The following is a 21,689-nucleotide window of genomic DNA, read 5'->3' on the forward strand; positions in this document are numbered from 1 at the left end:
GAATAGATTCTGCTAGTCTGAACACTTGTGTTCACTGCCTCAAATTAGTATCTTAAAAACCATAATCCCCAAGATGGTGGTATGAGGAGGGACCTTTGTGACGTGATAAAATCACAAGATCAGAGCTCTCAGGAATCTGATGAGTGACTTTTAAAAGAGGCCCAAAAGCTCTCTACCTCCTTCCACTATATAAGGACACAGTGAAAAGATGGTCATTCGTGAACCAGGCAACCGCCCTCAGCAGACACTGAATCTGCTGGTCCCTGAATCTTAGACTTTCCAGCTTTCAGAAGTGTCAGAAGTAAATTTTCACTGTTTATAAAACACTGTTTTTTTGTACTAGATATTGAACTCAAGAGTGTTCTACCACTAAGTATGCTCCAAGCACTTTTTATTTTTTGAGGTTGGGTCTCACCAAAGTACTGAGACTAGCCTCAAATTGTGATACTCCTGTCTCAGATTCTGAGTAACTGGGATCACAGGCATGTGCCACAGCCCTAGTCAAGCCATTCAGTATTTGATATTTTATTATAAAAGCCCCAAAGGACTAATATGATTATAATACCAAGGTGACATAGATGTTAGAATTATATGACAAAGATTTTAAAGCAACCATGATAAAAATTCTTCAATGAGCAAATAAGAACATACTTGAAATGAATGAAAAAAGTCTCAACAAAGAAACAGAAAGTTCGGGCAATAATATAGAAGATAGAGTAAAATGGAAGATAGGTGTGGTGATATACATACTTGTAATCCTAGCTACTTATAGGCTGAAGCAGGAGGATGGCAAGTTTGAGGCCAGCCTTGGCAATTTAGCAAGACACTGTCTCAAAGTAAAAAATGAAAAGGGCCTGGGAATATAGCTCAGTGGCAGAGTGCCTCTTGTTCAAGCCCGAGTTTTGGAAAAAAAAAAAAGAAAGAAATAAAATGGAAATTTTAGAACTAAAAAATAATTCCAGCTACTCAGGAAGCTGAGGCAGGAGGACCACAAATAAGAGGCCACCCTGGGCAATAAATTTAGTGAGATCCTATCTCAAACACACACACACACACACACACACACACACACACACGTGCTTAACTATAACTCATTTAATATTAAATACTTTGAGTAGTACTATAAATGGAATTTGCAATAAAAGTTCCCCAAATGAAATCTCCAATCCCAGTTTTCAATGGAGAAATTTACCAAATGTTTAAAGAAGAATTAATACTAATTCTGTATAATCTTTTTCAGAATATGAAGTAAGAAGAAACACTCTTTAGTTCATTTTATGAAGCTAGTGTTGAGGAGGAAAAACTTTTCCTCTCTTTTGTTCAATGTATAAGGACTAGCAAATTAAACTAATAAAAAATTAACAGAACAGAAAATCAGCAAGGGCACAGAAGAACTCAACACCACTATCAACTTATAGTTCTGAATAAGTCTTTTTATAGAAAACTCCCCCAATCCTAGCATGCATGAGGCCCTGGGTTCAATCCCCACTACTGAAAGTAAACAAACAAAAAACAAATCATCAACAACAAACTCCTCCCAAAGACTTATTTTTATATACGCTGATGCTAACAAAAGGAGGAGCTAGTTACTAACTGATTGAAGTTAGAGGCTTAGTAGATATAAGTTGGGAAAAGGGAATGCGGGGGAAGGTTTCTTTAAGAACAAGAAGTAGGTGTTTTTTTTAATTGAGGTTTTGGGAGAAGATAGGGAATTTGTGATAACCACTTAAGCGTGTGGTTTTTCAGACTTCTTTACACCATGAAATTCCCCAGAAGAAGGAAATTATGGCAGCTTCAATTCCATGAGGTTGCTTCTTTTAGGATGATAAAGGAAGCTCCCAGAAGGATTTTTTTTTTACATCTTTTGAATTTGCAATGTCTGCAGCTTAAAATAATCTTCAAACCAATTCTATGGTTCAAAGTGGGCTCCCTACACTAGCATTACCTGATGTCCAAACCAGACAAGAAAAGTATTAAAAATACACTTACACCATTCTTAAAATGGAACAAAGAACGAAACATAAGACCAACCACTATAAAACATTTAGAAGAAAACGGGAAAAGCTTCATGACATTGTATTCAGTAATGATTTCTTACATATGATGTCAAAAGCACAAGCAACAAAGGGAAAAGTCAGTCAACTGGACTTCATCAAAATTATGAAGCTTTGTGCATGAAGGGACACTATCAACAGGAGGAAAAGGCAAATGCTAGAATGGGAGAGAATGTCCATCATACATCTGATAAGGGACTAATATCTACAATATGCAAACTATTCCTAAAACTCAGCAAAAACAAACAATTCAGTTAAAAAATAGACAAAGGACCAGGTGCTTTAGCGCACATCTGTAGTCTCTTGTTACTCCCTACTGAAGTAGGAGGATCATGACTCTGAGGCCAGCCTTAGCAACATAGTGAGGCAAAGCTTGAATGGACTACATATTTATCTAAGGAAGATAAACAGCTGACTAATAACAAACACATGAAAATGCTCAATATCCTAATCATTAGGAAAATGCAAATCAAAAATACCACTTCACATCCATTAAGATGGCTGATATAAGCATGTGTACACATACAATCACACAGAAAATAACAAGTGTTGAAGTATGTGAAGAAATTGGAACCCTTGTACATCGCAGGTGGAAATGTAAAATGGTGCAGCTGCTGTGGAAAACATTTTGGTGATTCTTTACAAAATTAAATACAGAATTACCTTATGATCCAGCGATTTTACTTCTGGATATATACCCATGAGAACTGAAAGCAAGGACTTCACAGATATTTGTACACTCATTTTTATAGCATTATTCACAATCAAAAAGTGGACGCAACTTGAATGTCCACGGATGGATGAATCATAAACAAAATGTGGTATTATCCAGATTTACAAAGGAATTTCCTTCTGACACGGAAAGACATGGATGAACCCTGAAGGCATTATTTTAAGTGAAATAAACCAGGCAAAAAAGGACACATATTTCAAGACCACGCTCATTTTAAGTATCTAGAATAGTCAGATTCAGAGATAGAAAGTAGTGTTTGGCATATATCATTTAGAAATCTCACGGGGCTGGGGATGTGGCTCAAGCGGTAGCGCGCTCGCCTCGCATGCATGCGGCCCGGGTTCGATCCTCAGCACCACATACCAACAAAGATGTTGTGTCCGCCGAGAACTAAAAAAATAAATATTAAAAATTCTCTCTCTCTCTCTCTCCTCTCTCACTCTCTCTTAAAAAAAAAAAAAGAAATCTCATCAACTTTTACTTCTTTTACTTTTTTTTCTTTTGAGATGGGGTCTTGTTATGTTGTCCAGGCTGGTCTCCAACCCCTGGACTCAAGTTATCCCTCTGCCTCAGCCTCCCCAGTAGTTGGGACTATAGGTCTACACCACCTTCACCCTTCCTCCTAGTTTGTAGAGAGAAGGATCAATTCTGACTTGACAAAAAAAAAAAAAAAAAAAAAAAAGAAAAGAAAAGAAAAAGGAAGACAGACCTTCAAGGGATTCTTAAAAAAAGAATAAAAACCTTCTTAGGAGTCTGATGCTCCCATGCCTTATATACCTAATAAATTTTGTATGTATTTTTCCTGTTTTTTTTTAAATTTTAACTAATTTAGAATTTCAGGGGAGAAACGATTTGGCAGATTCTTATTCCTGCTAGAAATTTGAAAGTCATACTTTCTGAGTTGGCATGGAGAGGCACACTGAATTTGAAAAATGTAATTTGGATTTCTATGAAGTCAGTTAATACACAAAGAATATGTTTGGCAGGTATTAAGTCTTAATAATAGTTCCTACTGCTATCTTCTTTGTGTGTTCGAGAGGGAGGAAAATATTATAAGACTCTACTCTGGAGAATCTTGTACCACAAATGGGCATGTCTGAGGTACACAGGCAAAACATTTTAAAAAATCCTGTCTCTGGGGGAAACTGTGAAAATTGAGACTGTCTGCTTATGTAATAGGAGTGTGGGATTAAATCAGATAAAGTTTGTTTTTGTCTTGGGGATTGAACACCCGGGCGCTTTGTGAGCTACTCCAGCCTCTTTTGTTTAATTTTGAGATAGAGTCTCACTAAATTGTTTAAGGTCTCACTAAATTTGCTGAGATTGGCCTCCTGCCTCAGCCTCCTGAGTGGCTGGGATTACAGGCTTGGGCCACCCCACCAGGCTGGGATAAGATATTTTTAAAAATCCGCGACTATTACTGTGAAACAGTAGAGGCAATAATACCATAGTGATTAAGATCAAGCGTGTGGTTCCCAGCTTCAACACTTAGGTACACTAGACTTCAGAGTCCATTAATTTGTAACCACAGTAACGTCATTTGTCAGGTATCTTCCCAGGACTATAATGAGAATTAAACATGATCTTTCACATAAAGACTTTAGAATAATATCTGGTACAAAGCAAATAACCCATTATCATTTCTTTGATGAGAATTTTTCTAATTCATTTGGAGAATGCATCATACACACCCACACACCACAATTTGTAGGGTAGATGCGCAGAAAAACTCTCAAGGGACAAACGACTCGATTGACAGTATTAGCCTCAGCAAAGGGATAGAGCGGAAGGAGGTGTTAGCGGACAAGAGAAACTTTCATCGCACACACTGAAAAAAAAGCCATTTCATTTAAAAATAGGTAATTGAATCAAAGATCTCAGAATAAAAATGATGTAGCGAGGAAATTTTCATTCCCACTCCATCCCCTACTCACTCCGTCCTTTTACTTTTCCGTGTATTTTTTTCAACGACGAACGCATTAACGCCCTAGCTTCACACGAAGTCGGCCTTTCTCTACCTCCGTCTGCAGGTAGGACGCCTTCCCTTTGGCTGTGACGGATTCCACCCCCTCCCCGCCCCGCCCCGTCCGCTGTTGTAAATAAAACACACACACATGCACTAGCGGACAACCCAACGAGCCGGCACCACCTCCAAGCCGCCCCCGCCTCCCGCAGGCTCACGTGCTCCCTAGGCCCCCTTCGCGGGCTGTTTCCGGCGATGCCTGTCTGAAGCGCCAGTCTGAAGCTCCGCCTATTCTCTCTTTCCCGGTCTCTGGAAGCACCCCTTAGCGCCGGGCATGTCGGGCGGCGCCTCAGGCAGCGCGGTGGACAGGCCGGCCTCCGGCGCGCCGCGAGCTTCGGAAGACCCCAGCGACGGCGGTGGCGTAGAGCCGGGTGGACGCGGCGGTAGCGGCGGGCGTAGCGGCGGGCGTTGCGACTGACTGCGCGGGTTGTCTGCAGGACTCGCTTCCCTGGCCGCCCTCGCCGTGCTGGCTGATTGTTGTGCGGCCGGCGCCATGTCTGTGAGCGAGATCTTCGTGGAGCTGCAGGGCTTTTTGGCTGCCGAGCAGGACATCCGAGAGGCGAGCCCCTCCCTCCCATCCCCTTTCCCTTTCCTTGCCTAGCTGGGCCACACAGCCTGGCCCTCCTGCGTCGCTCAGTCTCGGGCGGTGGGGACACCTCCGAGGGTGGGTTGCTTCCCCTTTAGTGTCAGGTTAGGGCACCTCCCTACCCCGGCCCTGGATTCCGCTGCTCCCCTGTTTCCGTGTTCCGGGTCTCCGCATCTCAGCATCACCTGCTTCATATGAGTGTCAGTTTTCCTCTTTTTCAGCATTTGTTTATGTCGAAGGCTTGGTTAGTGTCCGGGTCTCTGTCAACACGTTTTCTCTGTTGTTGGTGTCTTAAAAGCACATGTGACCCCACCTTTTAAAATATCTTCTATGACTTCTCTTCCCACGTAGAGTAAAAATGCGGACTCGACTCTAATCTACAAGGTCTCTCTCCAATCTCATTTTACAGTTTCTCTTTCTCTATTATGTTCAAGTAATCTCCTTTTTGTTCCTCTAGCTATAGAAATAGTTTCCTGCCTCAGGACTCTTGCATTTACTGTTTGCTTTTCTTGGAATTTGCTTCTTTCATCATATTCAGCTTTTGACCTCGCAGTCTAATTGGTTCTCCCTTATGTTTTCTGGTAGCACGTTAACTTTTTAAAAATTTGTGTGATAGGGCTGGGGTTGTGGCTCAGCGGTAGAGCACTCGCCTAGCATGTGCGAGGCCCTGGGTTCTATCCTCAGCACCACATAAAAAAATAAATAAAATAATGATTGTGTTCGACTACAACTAAAAAATAAATATTAAAAAAATAAAAAAATTGTGTGATAATTGTTATTTTAAATGTCTGATTTTCCTTTTGTTTGCTAAACTGCCAGAGGGTAGGGACCGTCTGCTTGGTTTCCCAGTATTTCTACAGTTTCTAGTACATAAATATACTCAGATATTTGTAAAGTAAATGAAATGAAAAATATCCAACCGGCCTATTGCATCCAATTCTTCATTGCATTCAAGTCTTTTAATTTTTATAGTGTCTTATGTGAAGAATGATGGATGGCTATTATCTTTTTTCTTTTGGTGCTGGAGATTTAAACCCAGGGCTACTTTACCAATGAGTCACATCCCCAGTCCTTTTTATTTTAAGACAGGGTTTGCTAAGTTGCTTAGGGCCTCAGTAGGCTGGCTTTGAACTTAAGATCCTCCTGCCTTAACCTCCTAAGCCACTGGGTTTACAGGTGTGGGATGCCCAGGGTCTATTATTTTTTGAAGGCCAACTGAGGAATCTGACTTTTTTAGTAATCTCCTGAACGTCTCTCAGGGGAAATAAATGGAAAAGTCAGTATTCAGACCTGATTACTTACTAATTAGATAAATAAAAAAATTTATTTTCAAAACAAAACAAAAATAAACAAACCTGATTATTTTTTATACAGGTTCTATCTTTGTGAAGGATTTTGTATTTTAAATGTATATGACAGTGTGATAGATCAAATATAGTGTGTTTGGTATGAGTCTATGATAGTGATTGTGCTGAGTTTATCTGATTTTGATTTTTAATTCTCTCTAGGAAATTCGTAAAGTTGTACAGAGTTTAGAACAAACAGCTCGAGAAATTTTAACTCTTCTGCAAGGGGTCCATCAGGGTGCTGGGTTTCAGGACAGTAAGTTTGTTTTGATTTTGAATATCTGTATCAAAATTATTATTAAAATTTTAAAATTCTAATTAGTTATACATGACAGTAGATTGCCTTTTGACACATCATACATAAATGGAGTATAACTTGTCATTCTTCTGGTTGTAAATGATATATGTATCAAAACTTTTGATTTCTTAGTTAATTTCCATGCAGAATGCATACTTGGTCTGTCTCATTTTATTGTGAAAAATGTCCATTATGCGTTCTGGTGAATAGAAATTGGAGCAGGTATTTTGATTAGACTGTAGGTTTATAATATTTTTTTGGTACCAGAGATTGAACTCAGAGGCACTTGACCACTGAGCCACATCCCCAGCCCTATTTTGTATTTTATTTAGAGATGTGGTCTCACTGAGTTGCTTAGTGCCTCAATTTTGCTGAGGCTGGCTTTGAACTCACGATACTCCTGTCTCAGCCTCTGGAGGTTCAGGGATTGCAAGCATTGCAACCGTGCCTGGCCCAATGTGTTTCCTAATATATTCCCTTCACACAAGTTTTTGCTTATTTTTTAATTTGGTAGGGGAACTAGTTATGAGTTTTAGAGCCAGATGGAAAAGCAGAGATCTGTTTGTGAAAGTTTTAAAGAAGTTTAACTTTCAGGTAGACTGCATAGATTATTAAGCAAGAACTGTATTTGAAATTTGGTAAGTTTTTCACATTTGATTATCTTTTGTGATTAGTTCCAAAGAGGTGTTTGAAAGCTCGAGAACATTTTGGCACAGTAAAAACACATCTAACGTCTCTGAAGACCAAGTTCCCTGCTGAACAGTATTACAGGTTTGTTAAAAAAAAAAAAAAAATCATTGTTTTATAATGTTAGGTAAAAATTGCAGGCCAAAAATTATAGGTACTGAATGATTGCTTATGACCACTTAAAAATCTCTGTATATAGAGGAAACAACAAAAAGAATCATACTGATAGTAGTGGCAACTAGATTGATTTTACTTTCTTCATTTTTGAAAAATTTCTTAAGAAATATGTCTAATTTTTCAGTGGAAAAGTAATTAGGAAAATATCTATTGTATGAAGGTCAAATTGAGAATATATTTTTGCTATATTCATGTTTCTTACAATCAGGTGAACTGTACTTATGCTATGAGATCAGGTTGAATTAGATATATGGAGTTAAATTTTATCTCAAAACTTGAATTTTGCTGCCAAGGAACTTTTTTTTCTTTTGGTACTGGAATTGAACTTAGGTATGCTCCTCTACCATTGAGCTATACTCATGCCCACAGTCTTTTTTTCTTTTTTTAATTTTAATACAGAGTCTTGCTGAGTTGGTTAGGGCTCCTCTAAGTTGCTGAAGCTGACTTTGAACTTATGATCCTCTTGCTTTAGCATCTTGAGTTGTGGGACTACAGGCATGCACCACTGTGCTTGGCCCAGAGGGCATATTTAGTTAATATTTTATGCTATATCTTATTGAATCTACAACACCTTTATTCTTATAACTACTGTTATTTTATATACCTATAGGGAAGAAAAAGGTTGCTAGTCATGATTGTGAAATGTAGGTCATAAAATATATATCTAGATATTGTAGATGTTAAACTTGGGAAAAATTGCATCTGAGTCTTGATGAGATAAATAAGAGTCAAAAATTTCTTTTTTTTAACTAAAAAAGTTATTCTTTTGAAACATATAATTAATAAACGGTTGGGATGTATATGAGGGGTAAATGATGTAACTTCACAAAAAAAATTCTTTATGGCAGGGCTTGGCAAACCATTAGTGGCCTACTGCCTCAAAGATAAGGATGGCTTTTATGTTTTAAAGGATTGTTAAAAGAAAAACTCAAGAGTGTGTGACAGAAAGTGAAAGTGGCTCACAAGGTGTAAAATGTTCACTACCTGGCCCTTTACAGAAAAAGTTTGCTGACCCTTGCTGTAAGGTAATGACTGAAACTCACGGAGGTAGGACAGTAGAACTGGCAGGGTCCTTAGAAACCAATTACTCTTGAGGTCACACAAAGGTTGCCTTTTGGCTGGGTTTGCCCTCAGAAAATTTTGTTTGACCTGCATTGTGTTGAGAAACTTTTATTTTTATTTATTCTTTTTCTTTTGGAGAACATTTTTAATTATAAATTCAGTTTTAAAAAGAAACATTTTTTGAATTTGTTGCAACATTTGAAAATCGGCAGGCTTGGAATTCATATTCGGAGGAATAAGTAAAATTACTATTTCTCTGTCAGGCTTTAGCTTAGTATCCGAGGTTTTTTTTTCTGGGTGGGAAGGGGGGTTTCTATGTTTCCCAGTTTGGTTTTGATTATCCTGAGCTCAAATGATTTTTCTGCTTCTGTTTCCTGAGTGTTGGGATTACAAGTGTGTCATTGTGCCCAGCAGTATCCTGAGTTTTTAAGTTCTCTATTTAGTGATTGGAAATGATAATTTTGTGAATTAGGATTTTTTTTATATTTTTATTTTATTTTTTTAAGAGAGAGAGAATTTCTTAATATTTATTTATTTTTTAGTTTTCAGCGGACACAACATCTTTGTTTGTATGTGGTACTGAGGATCGAACCCGGGCCGCATGCATGCCAGGCGAGCGCGCTACCGCTTGAGCCACATCCCCAGCCCAATTAGGATTTTCTTGATGCCCTATATTCAAAGTGTAGGAATAAATTAGATGGTGGCTGATATACAATTGCAGTTTTCATCAGTCTTCAGTTGCAATTTTTAATACTTTATATTCTGTGGTGCTGGGGATTAAACCCAGGTCTTTGCACATGCTAGGCAGCACTTTACCACTTAGCTACTTTCAATTTTTTTTCTCAGAGCAGTATAACTTTTTTTTTCTTGATGCTAGGGATTGAACCTAGGGGCACTTAACCACTGTGCCACATCCCCAGCCCTTTTTATTTTTAATTTTGAGACAGGATCTCGCTAAGTTGCTGAGGCTGCCTTTGAACTTGTGATCCTCCTGCCTCAGCCTCCCGAGCTGCTGGGATTACAGGTGTGTGCCACTGCACGAGCAAAGCAGTATCACTTTTTAAGCACCCTTACCCTTGTCATGGATAATTTTTATTGTAAATTTTGTATTTATCAAATTGGATCATGCTTCTCATTGATTAAACTTATAATACAAGTAAATGCTTTTAAGTTTGAATTTAAAAAGTTTTACTAAATTATTTAATATATCTGAATGTCCTATTGCTCTTATATGTTTTATACATTGGGTCTCACATAAGATTGTATTTGAAAATTTCTGAACATTTAGATATGCCTTCACTACACTGTCTTTCTGAAGATCCCTCACAACTTGAATGTGCTTACTTTTACACAGATTTCATGAGCACTGGAGGTTCGTGTTGCAGCGCTTGGTCTTCTTGGCAGCATTTGTTGTGTATTTGGAAACAGAAACACTAGTGACTCGGGAAGCAGTTACAGAAATTCTAGGCAGTAAGTGTCTTCATTAGGGGGATTTACAGAGTCAGGAATGGTAGCTTAGTTTTTGGTGGGAGGAGCTGTTGCTTGTACTTTCTATTTATTAAAACAAAGGAGAATTAAATAGGAAGCTCCTTTCTTGGAAACACAAAAACTGAAAATGCTGTGTGGCTTACTCACTTATATCTGAGTAATCCTTTTTGTTTTTAAAATTTAATTTAGAAATATTTTAAGCCTATAGAACAATTTAAAGAGGAGTAAAATGACCATGTGTTTACAGTCCACTTAGATTTACCACTTTTTAAGCATTTTGCTGCATCTGCTTGGTTTTCCCACTGTGTATGTGTCTTGAATCTTTTGGAAGTCGATTGTAAATATCATGACTTCTCCATAAAGGCTTCATTTTTCATTTTTTTTAACAAGAAGGATATTCTTTGACATAACTGGATACTATTCTTTTTTTTTTTTTTTTAGTATTTTTTAGTTGTCAGTGAACTTTTATTTTGTTTATATGAAGTGCTGAGAATTGAACCCAGTGCCTCACAAATGCTAGGCAAGAGCTCTACTACTAAGCTACAAATCCAGCCCCTGGATACTACTCTTGATGGTATTACTTTTTCAGAGAAGACTGGAAGGAAAAATTGAACTTTGTTTAAGAGCTTGAAAAATCCACAGTGAGGTCTAGTTACTACAGACGTAAACACCTGAAAAACATAAATTATTTGTCCTTTCTTCATTTACTTTGAAATGAATTTTATATGTATCATACGTTTACATGTATGTTTGTTTTTATTTTTAGGTTTAAGTTGCATTCATATAATGACTTTGTTTTTATTTTGGTATGTTTTTTAGTTGAGCCAGATCGGGAAAAAGGATTTCACCTGGATGTAGAAGATTATCTCTCAGGAGTTTTAATTCTTGCTAGCGAACTGGTAAGAAGCTCAGTAATTTGCAGATTGCCTTTTTGATCTTTCTTGCTTTCCTCTCAGTTTTTAAAGTGGAAATAAAACTTAGGAAGTCTTAATTTTGTAAGCCATCTTATCGGTCATCAGGTAGTCATTGATTGTACTGTATGTGTTACAGATAATGAGGTTTTCTTATTTTTTTGTGGTTTTTCTGGGGGTGGAACCCAGAGCCTTGTGCATGCTAGTCAGTTGCTATACCACTGAACCATGCATCTACCCCTGCATTTTTACTAATATGAAGTTTCAAAAGATGCTAATCCCTATTCATTTAGAGTAGTGGCAAGTCATGTATTCCTAGTAACTGTGTTTTAATCAACTTTTGTGTTGCTGTGGCCATTGTATCTGACAAGAACAATATAGAAGAGGAAAAGTCTATCTTTGCTCATGGTTTCAGAGGTTCAGTCTGTGGTCAGCCAGCTCTATAGCTCTGGTCCCGAGGTGAGGCAGAACATCATGGCAGGTAGGTGTTGAGGGAGGAAGTGGTTCAGGACATGGCATCTGGGTAACAGAGATATCCACTTGCCAGGGATAAAATATAAACCTCAAGTGTCTACCTCCGTCACCCACTTCTCCAGCTACACCTTACTTGTCTATAGTTACCATCTGGTTAATCCATATAAGTGGATTAATCCACTGATTAGGTTACACCTCTCAGTCTAATCATTTCACCTTTGAATGTTCTTGCAACATCTCACATATGAGCTTTGGGGGACACCACATATCCAAACCATAAATCTGTATTAATTTATATAATCATTTTAGCAATTTACCTGTATAATTGTAAGAGGTATTCTTATACATGATCCCCCAATCTCTCTTGGGAAATTATCCTGTAAGAAAAGTCTATAAAAGGAAAAAAGCTGTTAATAGCAGAGTTGAATACTGTGACAGAGACAGTGCAGCTTGTAGAGTTGAAAATATTTACCGTCTGTCTCATTAAGAAAATTTGCCTGTCTTTGCTCCAAATGATAGGAGCCCAGGGCTGGTAATATTTTTCTTTGATCTTTGACTCTAGATTACTTTGGGGGATTATCAGGGACTGAGCCCAGGGGCACCTAACCACTGAGCCACATCCCCAGCCCTTCTTAGGTTTTTATTTTGAGGTAAGGTCTTGCTAAGTTACTGAGGTTGGCTTTGAACTTGCAATCCTCCTGCCTCAGCCTCCCAAGTCGCTGGGATTATAGGTGTGCACCACCACGCTCAGCTTGATCCTGGATTCTTGTAGTTTCTAAGCTTCTTTCTTATATTCCAGAACTGTTGCTGTAATTCTGGTAATTCACATCTTCATCCCCGATAGTGGTAGGAGGAAATAGGAAAAGGCATATCCCTCACTTTAAGGATATTGGTTTGAAGTTGTCCACATAGTTTCTGTGTAATATTCTAGTGCTGTGGGACTGGGAAGGGTAGTTCAGTGGTAGAGTGCTTGCCTAGTATGTGTAAGCCTGGGGTTCAATTCCTAGTGCTGCAAACAAAACAAAAAAGAACATTATAGTGCCTTGTTGTTAGGGAAGACAGAAATGGGGTATATGTGTGTGAGGTGAAAATTTGAGGAATTTCTCACTGAGGAAGATGGGGAGAAGGGATATTGGGGCAAACTAGCATGCTGTAGCACTTGACAGGCTTGTTGGAGACACAATACTTGAGTTCTGATACCTTGTCAATATCGTGATTAGTGTGAGTTGCTTTAAGTCCATATGTGTTGGGAATACACTAAATGGGTACTCTAGGAAAACTGGGGAGGATTTTATGGAGAAGGAAAATCTTGAGTTGGGTCTTGAAATTAGTCTTATCTGTTCTTCAAGACCATGTTTCAATGACTGGATTTTAACTTCTTGTCCTATCTCTGTCTTACTGATTTTAGGTGACTGGAGTTGCAGCTCTGTAGTTGCACTCTAAGACTGGTCATTTGTCCTGGAAAACATAGGCAGAGCTGCTGAGAGTATTCTACCATTTCTTTCTGCTATATGTTAGCTCATGAGTTATAAAGATGACACTTGCTTAACTTTACTGCACAATTGTACAATAGCCAGTTTAAGACATTAGTGAAATTATAGAAGACGTTGATTTTATTAAACCTGTATTTAGCAGAAATGGTCTCATTTCTCGCAGGTTTTTTTTTTTTTTTTCTCCCTCAGAGAAGCTTCTGTTTTATCTGTGCTTAACCTGTACCTTAAGCAGAGAACATCAGCATAGCTTTCTAGGCCTGAGGGTCCTCTAATTGTGAGCCACATGAAGTTGTACCAAGGAAGAACTACATTGTTACGTGCCCCTGTTTCTCTTTCCTTGTACAGTCTAGGCTGTCTGTCAACAGTGTGACTGCTGGAGACTACTCCCGGCCCCTGCACATCTCCACCTTTATCAATGAATTGGATTCTGGTTTCCGTCTTCTCAACCTGAAAAACGACTCCCTGAGGAAGCGCTACGATGGCTTGAAGTATGATGTGAAGAAAGTAGAGGAGGTGGTCTATGATCTCTCCATCCGGGGCTTCAATAAGGAGACAGCAGCGGCTTGTGTTGAAAAATAGGTGGCTCTCCCTGCTTCTGGCCTAGCTGACTTCAGCAGTTGCCAGGGATGGCTGAGCACATAGTGCCTCTTACCGTAGTTAGGATACCCAGTTGCTAAACACTGCGCTTTATTTTCTTAACCAGTTGTGTGGTGTATCAGAATTGAAACACTTTTTTGGGGATTAAAAAAAATAGCCTTTACATGGACAGGTTTTTCTTTGTTGTTTCAGTAAATTTGCTCTGTAATTCGTTATATTTCAGTTCTGTCAAAAAGTGTAAATGTCAGTCTCTTGGTAAAGTCCTTTTCTTCCTTACCCTGACTGTGGATGTACTGATTGAGAAGTTCATTGTCTCGTTTGTGATTCTTCCAGAAGTGACTCGATATTTTCTATATCTAAGTTAGCCATCCATTTCCAGGTGTAGCCTGGATATAGTATAAAAATAGATAATTAAAAAGGATGGTTGGCAAGCAAGAACTTATTTTCTCTTTCTTATTTTAAGCCTGTGAGTAAATGAGATGTTAAATTTTTTGCCAAGGGAATTAAAGCCCTGGGTTCTCTTTCACTGCCATCAGAATATAAAAGATTAAACTGCAAAGTCAAACTCAACAGATTATTTTGGAAGTTTTTGTATTAAGAGATTTAGTAACATTTCATCATTTGGTTCTATCACTAGGGAAGTAGGCCTTCGTGTTTTAAAATACTTCTGCTTTCTGATGTTGCCTTAACATTCTGCTGTTGCAGCAATTAAAAATAGTTGTCACACACATCAACTTCATGTGATACATTCCTAAACTATGAAACCTTCTTCCTAGCAGCCAGGTAGGTCATTTGATCTGGAAGTGTGAAGCCATGTGCAAGAATTAGCAATATCCTGGCGAGTGTGTCTTAGAGAAAAATGTTTTGTGTGGTCTGGAAGAAAGATGAAGCCTCAGCTTAAAAGGAAATATACATATATGTTTTTTCAAGTAAGAAATTTTAAGTTGGTGATGGCTATCCCAATAGATTTTAAATTTACAGTTTGGGGCAAGTCATAAATTTTGTGGATGCCCCAGTTTTCTCCCTATTTTCAGATGGTATTAAGAATGCTTATCAGTCAACTCTTAATATTGAATTGAAATTATTAAAATAGTGGCTTAAAAAAGGGGTGTAGCTCAGTGGTAGATCACTCACCTAGCATGTGTGAGACCCTGGGTTTAGTTCCTAGCACAGCAAAAAAAAAGACCCAACATCAAAAAAGGTGACTTAATCCACAGCTGTTTGGCACCCTTTGAAAGGAAGTTGCTAATGTTTCCAGAATAATGTGAAGTATTAAGAAGTATTATCTTTTCTTGCCTAATCACCAATTTAGGCTTCCTGTTTGTACTTTGGAGATAGCTGGTGTTTATCAGGCTGAATTAAAGGCTGACTCCAATCATGAGGAAGGATGTGGAAACTAGGTGTGAGTTACTGTGCATTGTTGGATTTTAGAACAGTTTTCTTGACAGTTCTTTCTGCAGAGAGTTTGTAGAAAGAAAAGGATGTTAGATTCTTAAAAGTGCCTATGAAGGTCACTTAGAATGTGTAGTAATATTACTACCTGGATAAAAGTCTTTTCAGCTACATGACCAGATATAGAGTTTGATAATAATTTTTTTTGCCTGTAAGTATTGATTCTACTGGAGAATATTTTAAAGTGTTTTTCTAGAAGTTGTGGATTTCTTGCTTTCTCTCTCTGTCTCTCTCTCTCTCTCTCTCTCTCTCTCTCTCTTTTGAGATAGTGTCTTCATGTTTCCCAGGCTGGTTTTGAACTCCTGGGCTCAAGTGATCATTCTGTCTCAATCTCTCAAGTGGCTGGGACTACAGGCATGCACCACTTTATCTGGCTCTTGAATATCAGTTTTGATAAATACAGTTTAATTGGAGAAGTATATTCTGGTTTTTTAATTCCATTTGAGAATTGAGAAGAGTCATGTTTATAATTATTCAGTCGTGTTTCTTGCTGGCTTGTAAAGCAATAAAAAACTTTTTGGTCTTTTTTGTAACTTAGTGTGTTACTTTGAGAACTTTTCTGAAGGTAAAAGAAATTCTGCATATTTTTTTGAGGCTGAAGAAGACAGGAATAATGAGTTGATGCTGCTGTATAAGGGTTTTGCTAACCTAAAGACCCCAGCCACTCCCAGTGCTTTACTGTAAAGTTCAGGTAACATTTTTGTGATCTACTCTGGTAGGGGATTTACAAGTATTTGAGCTGAAGATGTTGAAAAACCTTGGCTGTGGTTTTAGTACACCAGATTTTTTTTTCTTTTAACAGTACTAGAGATTAAACCCAGGGCCTTGTGCATGATAAATGTGTTGTGTCACTGAGCTATATCCCTATCTCCCAGAATCACTTTTTCAATTTTAGAAAATCATATAGGTTAGAGAAAGTAGAGTTGAATTAGGGGGTGTTTTAATAGCTTTATTTATATGACAAAAAGAACCAGTTGTAAATATTTGGTGAGATTTGTCCTGTCTTAAACTTAAATCATAATATGATTATTGTTTAAGGGTATTTAATAAAGAAGGAAAGCTTTGACAGTGTTTTGAGATCTTTCCTTATACAGGTGGCTGAAGACACCAGACAATATGCAGGTTGCTGTTGGCATACTTTCATAATTGTGTACTCAGAAGTTAACTTTCTTATTTCTTGATCAGGACTAAATTCTTTGTCCTTTTCAAAGAGAGTATCATTGGCATTCCTGCGCTGAAGTAAGACTGTTTCTAAGCCTGAGGTAATTTTCTTAGCATTTACTGTAATAAGCACTAAATAAGAAAAAATAGACAATCTCCCCTCCCTAGACAATAGCAAACAAGTCAGGTAAAATTGCCAGGGCTGGTTGGTTGAATGAGGATGGGCAAGGGAGAGGATGGGGACTAGCATCCCTGCTAGGTCCCTTGTTTGGGCGACTGAAGTGAATTTAGGTGTCATTAACTTAGGTGGGAGTGTAGGTCAGCAAGGGGGCTGAGCAACTGAAGCATTTGCTTTTAGGTGTGCCTAATTTATGGTGCTGTGTAGCAAACAGGCGTGTAGATCCAAAGTAGGTGTGCTCTCCCTGGAGAGCACGTGAAATGAGATGAATTGTGAACTGGGGACAAAACTCTGGTTTTACAGCTTAGGCAGAGAAAGTAGAGAAAGAGGAGAGTGACTTTGTCACAGAAACTAGGAGAATAAAGGGTCTTGGAAGTTTTGGGGTGAGAGATTTGAAATACATAATTTTACAGCCCTAGAGCTCCATGACTACCTATTAGATCAGGCTAGGCTGTGCCTTGGTAACACCCCCTAAAACTCGGGTGGGGAACATGGTTTATTTTCTCCCTCCTGTTCCTATGCATTGCTGGCCAGTTACTCCACATTGACCTGGTGGAGGCTGACACAGAGTGGCCAATTAGAACACTGCTAGTTGTGGTGGGAGAGGGAGAGCTGTGGAGGCTCTGGTGTAAACATATGCTCTGGTTGGGAAGTGACATCACTTTCATAATTCATTGCTTAAAACTAAGCACATGGCCCTGCTGAACCACAAGAGGGCCAGAAAGTGAAATGATACCTTGTAGGATGAGGGTCAAAAAATAGAGAGTCAGATTGACCAAATGTTGAAGGTGAGGAGAATGTTGAGCTCTATTTGTGAATTATAATAATAACAATCCTGATTACAAATGTTAGTGAGTTTGGGAGGGAAAAAAGATGTCCTTGGGCTACTCTTACACCTTGTGGATAAGGATAATATGTGGATCTGTGTGGATCCTCTCTGTTACAAAGTTTCTAGCTTGAGAGATTTCTCTGGTGTGTGTGCATTTGTGTTGGGTTTGTGTATGTGTGTTTTAAGCCAACATTCAGCGAACTCCACATGTTCCATAGCTTAGAGAAGAGAGGGTAACTTGCTATGAAGTGGAACAGCTGTGATTCAAACCCATTTATTTATTTAGTGGTGCTGGGGATTGAACCCAGGGCCTTGTGCATGTGAGGCAAGCACTCTACCAACTGAGCTATAACCTCAGTCCCAAACGCATTTATGTATTTAAAGAGATGGGGGATGGGGATTTTTTTGTTACCCAAGCTAGCCCCAAACTACTGGGCTCAAGCTGTCCTCCTGCCTCAGCCTCTGCAGCAGCTAGAACGGTAGGCAGCCTGGCTTAGACCCAGTTATACACATTCACATAAATCATTCTTCCTTGACACATTTGTATGACATCACTCTGCAGCCTGACAAGGCAAAAGTCAAACCTAAATGTAGCTGTAAGCACATAGTATACATATGACTTTGGGCTAGGTGCAGTTTGTCATGAAAATTAGCATGAAAACAAGGGGGATTCTTGGTTCTTGTCCTCAACACATTGAGGTCCTGCTAGGGAGGGAATGCTGGGAACAGATAAGAGTGCTACTATGATTTATTTTTTAACAACTTTATTGAACCAAATTTTACATATAAAATTGACCCTTACCAAGTGTATAATTTAGTGATTTAATATACCAAGTGTAGGAACCATCACCAAGTCCTTGACAACCATGGCTACATTTCTTTTCTATAAATTTGCCTTTTTTGGACATTTTATGTAAATGGAATCATAGTATATGATCTCATGTCTTGGAGGTGGGGGCGTACCAGGGATGGAACTCCAAGCCACATCCCCAGCCTTATTTTGTAATTTACTTAGAGACAGGGTCTCACTGAGTTGCCTAGCACCTTGCTGTTGCAGAAGCTGGCTTTGAACTCACCATCCTCCTGCCTCAGCCTCCTCCTGAGCCACTGGGATTATAGGCTTGTGGCACCACGCCCAGCAGATCTCATATCTTTTCACTTAGCATGATGTTTTTAAGGTTCATCCATGTCAGAATATGTTAGTAACTTGTCCCTTTTTATTGCTGAATAGTATTCTGTTATATGGATAATCTACCCCATAGTGTTGGGGATCAAATTCAGGGTTTCTTATATGCCGTGTAAATTCTACTGAGGTACCCCCCTGGCTTGGATATTCCACATTTTATCTATATGTTCATCTGATGAGGAAGATAAGTTTCCACTTTTTGGTTGTTATAAATGATGCTGGTCTCAACACTAGTGTACCAGACTTTGGGAATGTTTGTTTTCATTTCTTTTGGGTGGATACCTATGATTCTGTGGTTAAAAAGGGTAATTTAATGTTTAGTTTTTCAAGAAGCTGCCATCTTGTTTCTGCAAGTAGCTGTACCATTTTGTATTCCCCTGGGCAGTATGTGAGGATTCCCTTCTTAATTGAAATTCAAGACAATAATGGTAAGATGTCATAACAATAGTACTTAATTCCTAAATAACTGAACACTGCTGTAGGTATTTAGGAGGTATAGCATGAAAGAAGCTTAGATAAGCATGGAAGTAGGAGAAGGTCATTGTGGGTGGGCAGAATAATTGAAACCAGAGCAGAGACAACCTATTTATTGAGGATGGGGATGTCATTCATTTGAACAGAAGGGAAAATCTGGCAAGGCCAGATTATTAGATTTAGAAAAGCCTGAATTGAGAGGTTAGAGAGTTTGCATTTTAAATGATGGGAATTGGAGGACAGTAGGTTTTTTAGAAATTCAAAGGGAGCAGCTTTGGAGTGAGACTGCTCTAGTTTTGAATCCTGTCTTTGTCATGTTATTGATGGGGACAGATTATAGATTGGGAGATTTAGGGGCAAGCTCTTGCTGTCTTTGTGTTTTAAGGGTCAGGCTGGTAATGGGCATGACTGGGAAAGGTGTGTAAGAAATACACTACAGAGTAAAATTTGATCCAAGCTATTGACTAGTAGGGAGTAGGGAGTAGTCAGAGGTGCCCAGTCTTTTCAAAGTACAAATTTGAGAAAGTTGGAGCTAGCTTCTGGGAGAAGAGAAGTTCAGTTTTACAAGTGTTGAGTTTACTGGGATGGTGAGACCTTACACAGTTGGCTGTACTCCTAAAAGTACTAGGATTTTAGTTGCCTTGGGGCTAGAGAGCGTTATAGTTAAAGCTTCATCCCAGGGTTTCATAAACTGACTTCCAGACCACTCACGTATAATCAAATCAAGCCTTTATTGAAGCACACCAATGGCGGATAACTAGAACATAAAGATGTTCCCCCGATCAGCCCAATTGCAAGGCGCTCCTTACAAGCCTGAAAACCGCAAAAGGGATGTTCGGGGGTCTAGCCAATGCAAGCAAGCCAGATTACAGAAGCGGTAGAGTGCAGTCAAGCAGCAGGAAGCCTAACCAATCACAATTAGCCCAATCACTCCAGTTACAGAAACAGAGCCCCATTAGGTAGTTCCGTTCTTAAAGGTTTCTATAGCAAAAGGAAAAGAACATCTTGCCTCAGTCATGACCCTTCTACTTGGCATAGTTGTTTTACAGGATGAAGTCATAAAACAAAATGGAGTCACATTTGTTTCTACTATCACAAGAGGAGGGAGTCCTTTAGGTAGAGTGGACAGTTGAGCTTGTGACCACAGAGGAGGGGAGGTATGTGAGAGAAGTGGAGAGGTGTTCACTAGTAATTACTTCAGGGAGACCCTGGATGTGATAGAAGACATTGAAGAAAGGATGGGAGGGGACTCAAAGGCTTGTGTCCAGGTTTGCCCAAGTAGGAGCTTGGCTGGGAGCTGGAGCCTCACGTAACATATGCACTAGGAAGATTTTACTGACTGTACTTACTATAAGGTTATTTTTACCCCATTTGGGTATTGGGGGTTGATCCCAGGGGTGCTTTATCACTGAGACAAATCCCCAACCTTTTTTATTTTTTCTTTTGAGTTAGGGCCTTGCTAAGTTACTGAGGGCCTTGTTAAGTTGTTGAGGCTGGCTGCCTCAGCCTCCTAAATCACCAGGATCATGGGCATGCGCCATCCTGCCTGGCACTATAAGTTTTGATTGAAGGAAAATAAACCTGTGAAAACAGGTGACATCCCCAAATAAGAAAGTTGAACTTGTTAAAAAAAAAAAAAAAGACAAAGAAAGCAATTTCTTTACTCTAACCCTTACACCAGTTACTCATACTCATCTGGTGTCATTTAATATATTTTTTTTAAACCTTTTTTTTTTAAAGAGGAGAGAGAGAGAGAGAGAGAGAGAGAGAGAGAGAGAGAGAGAGAGAGAATTTTTTAGTATTTATTTTTTTTTTAGTTCTCCGCGGACACAACATCTTTGTATGTGGTGCTGAGGATCGAACCCGGGCCGCACGCATGCCAGGCGAGCGCGCTACCGCTTGAGCCACATCCCCAGCCCTCATTTAATATTAATTTACATTTATCCACAGTCATCTGCTCTGGCTAGAGTTCCACATTCACCCGTGGCAGCTGTGTGTTTCCATGACAGAATGCTGGCCTCACTGTCTGGACACACCAGCTGGACCTGCCAGCCAGACCAGTTCACAAGTTGGAAAAGATTCCCCTTCAGCTTTGTCTGCCACGTCTCTGCCATCAGACCTCCCATTGATGAATCCCTTGCTCATTCTGATAATTTGAAGCCAGGGTATTTTTCACTGTTGAGAAGAAGTACAAAGGCAGGGTGGTTTTGCTTTCTGGGGAAGAGTTCAAGATTGTTATAATCATCTAAGGGCTTGGTTTGGGATCATAGTCCATGGATTGTGCCCTTTTGCTTAATAAACTATTATACCAAGAATCAAGTCAACTGAGAGACTCTATCACTCTGTGTTGAAAGTTAGTAACCCTTCAGTATTTAAAAGCTTTACTTTTTAGTATCCAGTTAACTTTCAGATCAGCAGGGTAAGACCCAGGTTCTCTTATTTCAATTGCCCAGAAGAGTTTGGCCATCAGGGTTCCCAGG

The 21,689-nt window shown here is 39.1% G+C and overlaps 2 protein-coding genes across 4 annotated transcripts in view; one reads left to right on the forward strand and one right to left on the reverse strand.

Annotated features, from left to right (window-relative positions):
* NIFK (nucleolar protein interacting with the FHA domain of MKI67) overlaps positions 1-4,879 on the reverse strand; it is an 18,893-nt gene extending 14,014 nt beyond the window's left edge. Inside the window, exon 1 of one of the 3 annotated variants that reach the window (XM_081260870.1) lies at positions 4,722-4,879. The gene's annotated coding sequence lies outside the window, so the exon portion shown is untranslated. The remainder of the gene's footprint in view (positions 1-4,721) is intronic. The other 2 variants (XM_081260868.1, XM_081260869.1) reach the window with 2 other exon arrangements.
* A 213-nt stretch (positions 4,880-5,092) lies between these two features.
* Positions 5,093-16,452, forward strand: TSN (translin). The gene is made up of 6 exons (XM_081260871.1): positions 5,093-5,369; positions 6,905-6,998; positions 7,715-7,811; positions 10,321-10,436; positions 11,274-11,353; positions 13,678-16,452. Exons 1-6 carry the CDS (start codon positions 5,304-5,306, stop codon positions 13,909-13,911), a joined length of 687 nt encoding a protein of 228 aa, XP_081116997.1. The 5' UTR covers positions 5,093-5,303; the 3' UTR covers positions 13,912-16,452.
* Positions 16,453-21,689: the final 5,237 nt, after the last annotated feature.

This window comes from Spermophilus citellus, assembly GCF_964194105.1.
Source record: "Spermophilus citellus genome assembly, chromosome: 11".
Taxonomy (NCBI): Eukaryota; Metazoa; Chordata; class Mammalia; order Rodentia; family Sciuridae; genus Spermophilus; species Spermophilus citellus.

Bases quoted from the DNA above. Each gene is read 5' to 3' on its own strand.
- TSN (XM_081260871.1), top strand. From the start codon at position 5,304: ATGTCTGTGAGCGAGATCTTCGTGGAGCTGCAGGGCTTTTTGGCTGCC. The intron at 6,999-7,714 runs GTAAGTTTGTTT...TTTTGTGATTAG, and splicing joins GGGTGCTGGGTTTCAGGACA to TTCCAAAGAGGTGTTTGAAA. The intron at 11,354-13,677 runs GTAAGAAGCTCA...TTCCTTGTACAG, and splicing joins TAATTCTTGCTAGCGAACTG to TCTAGGCTGTCTGTCAACAG.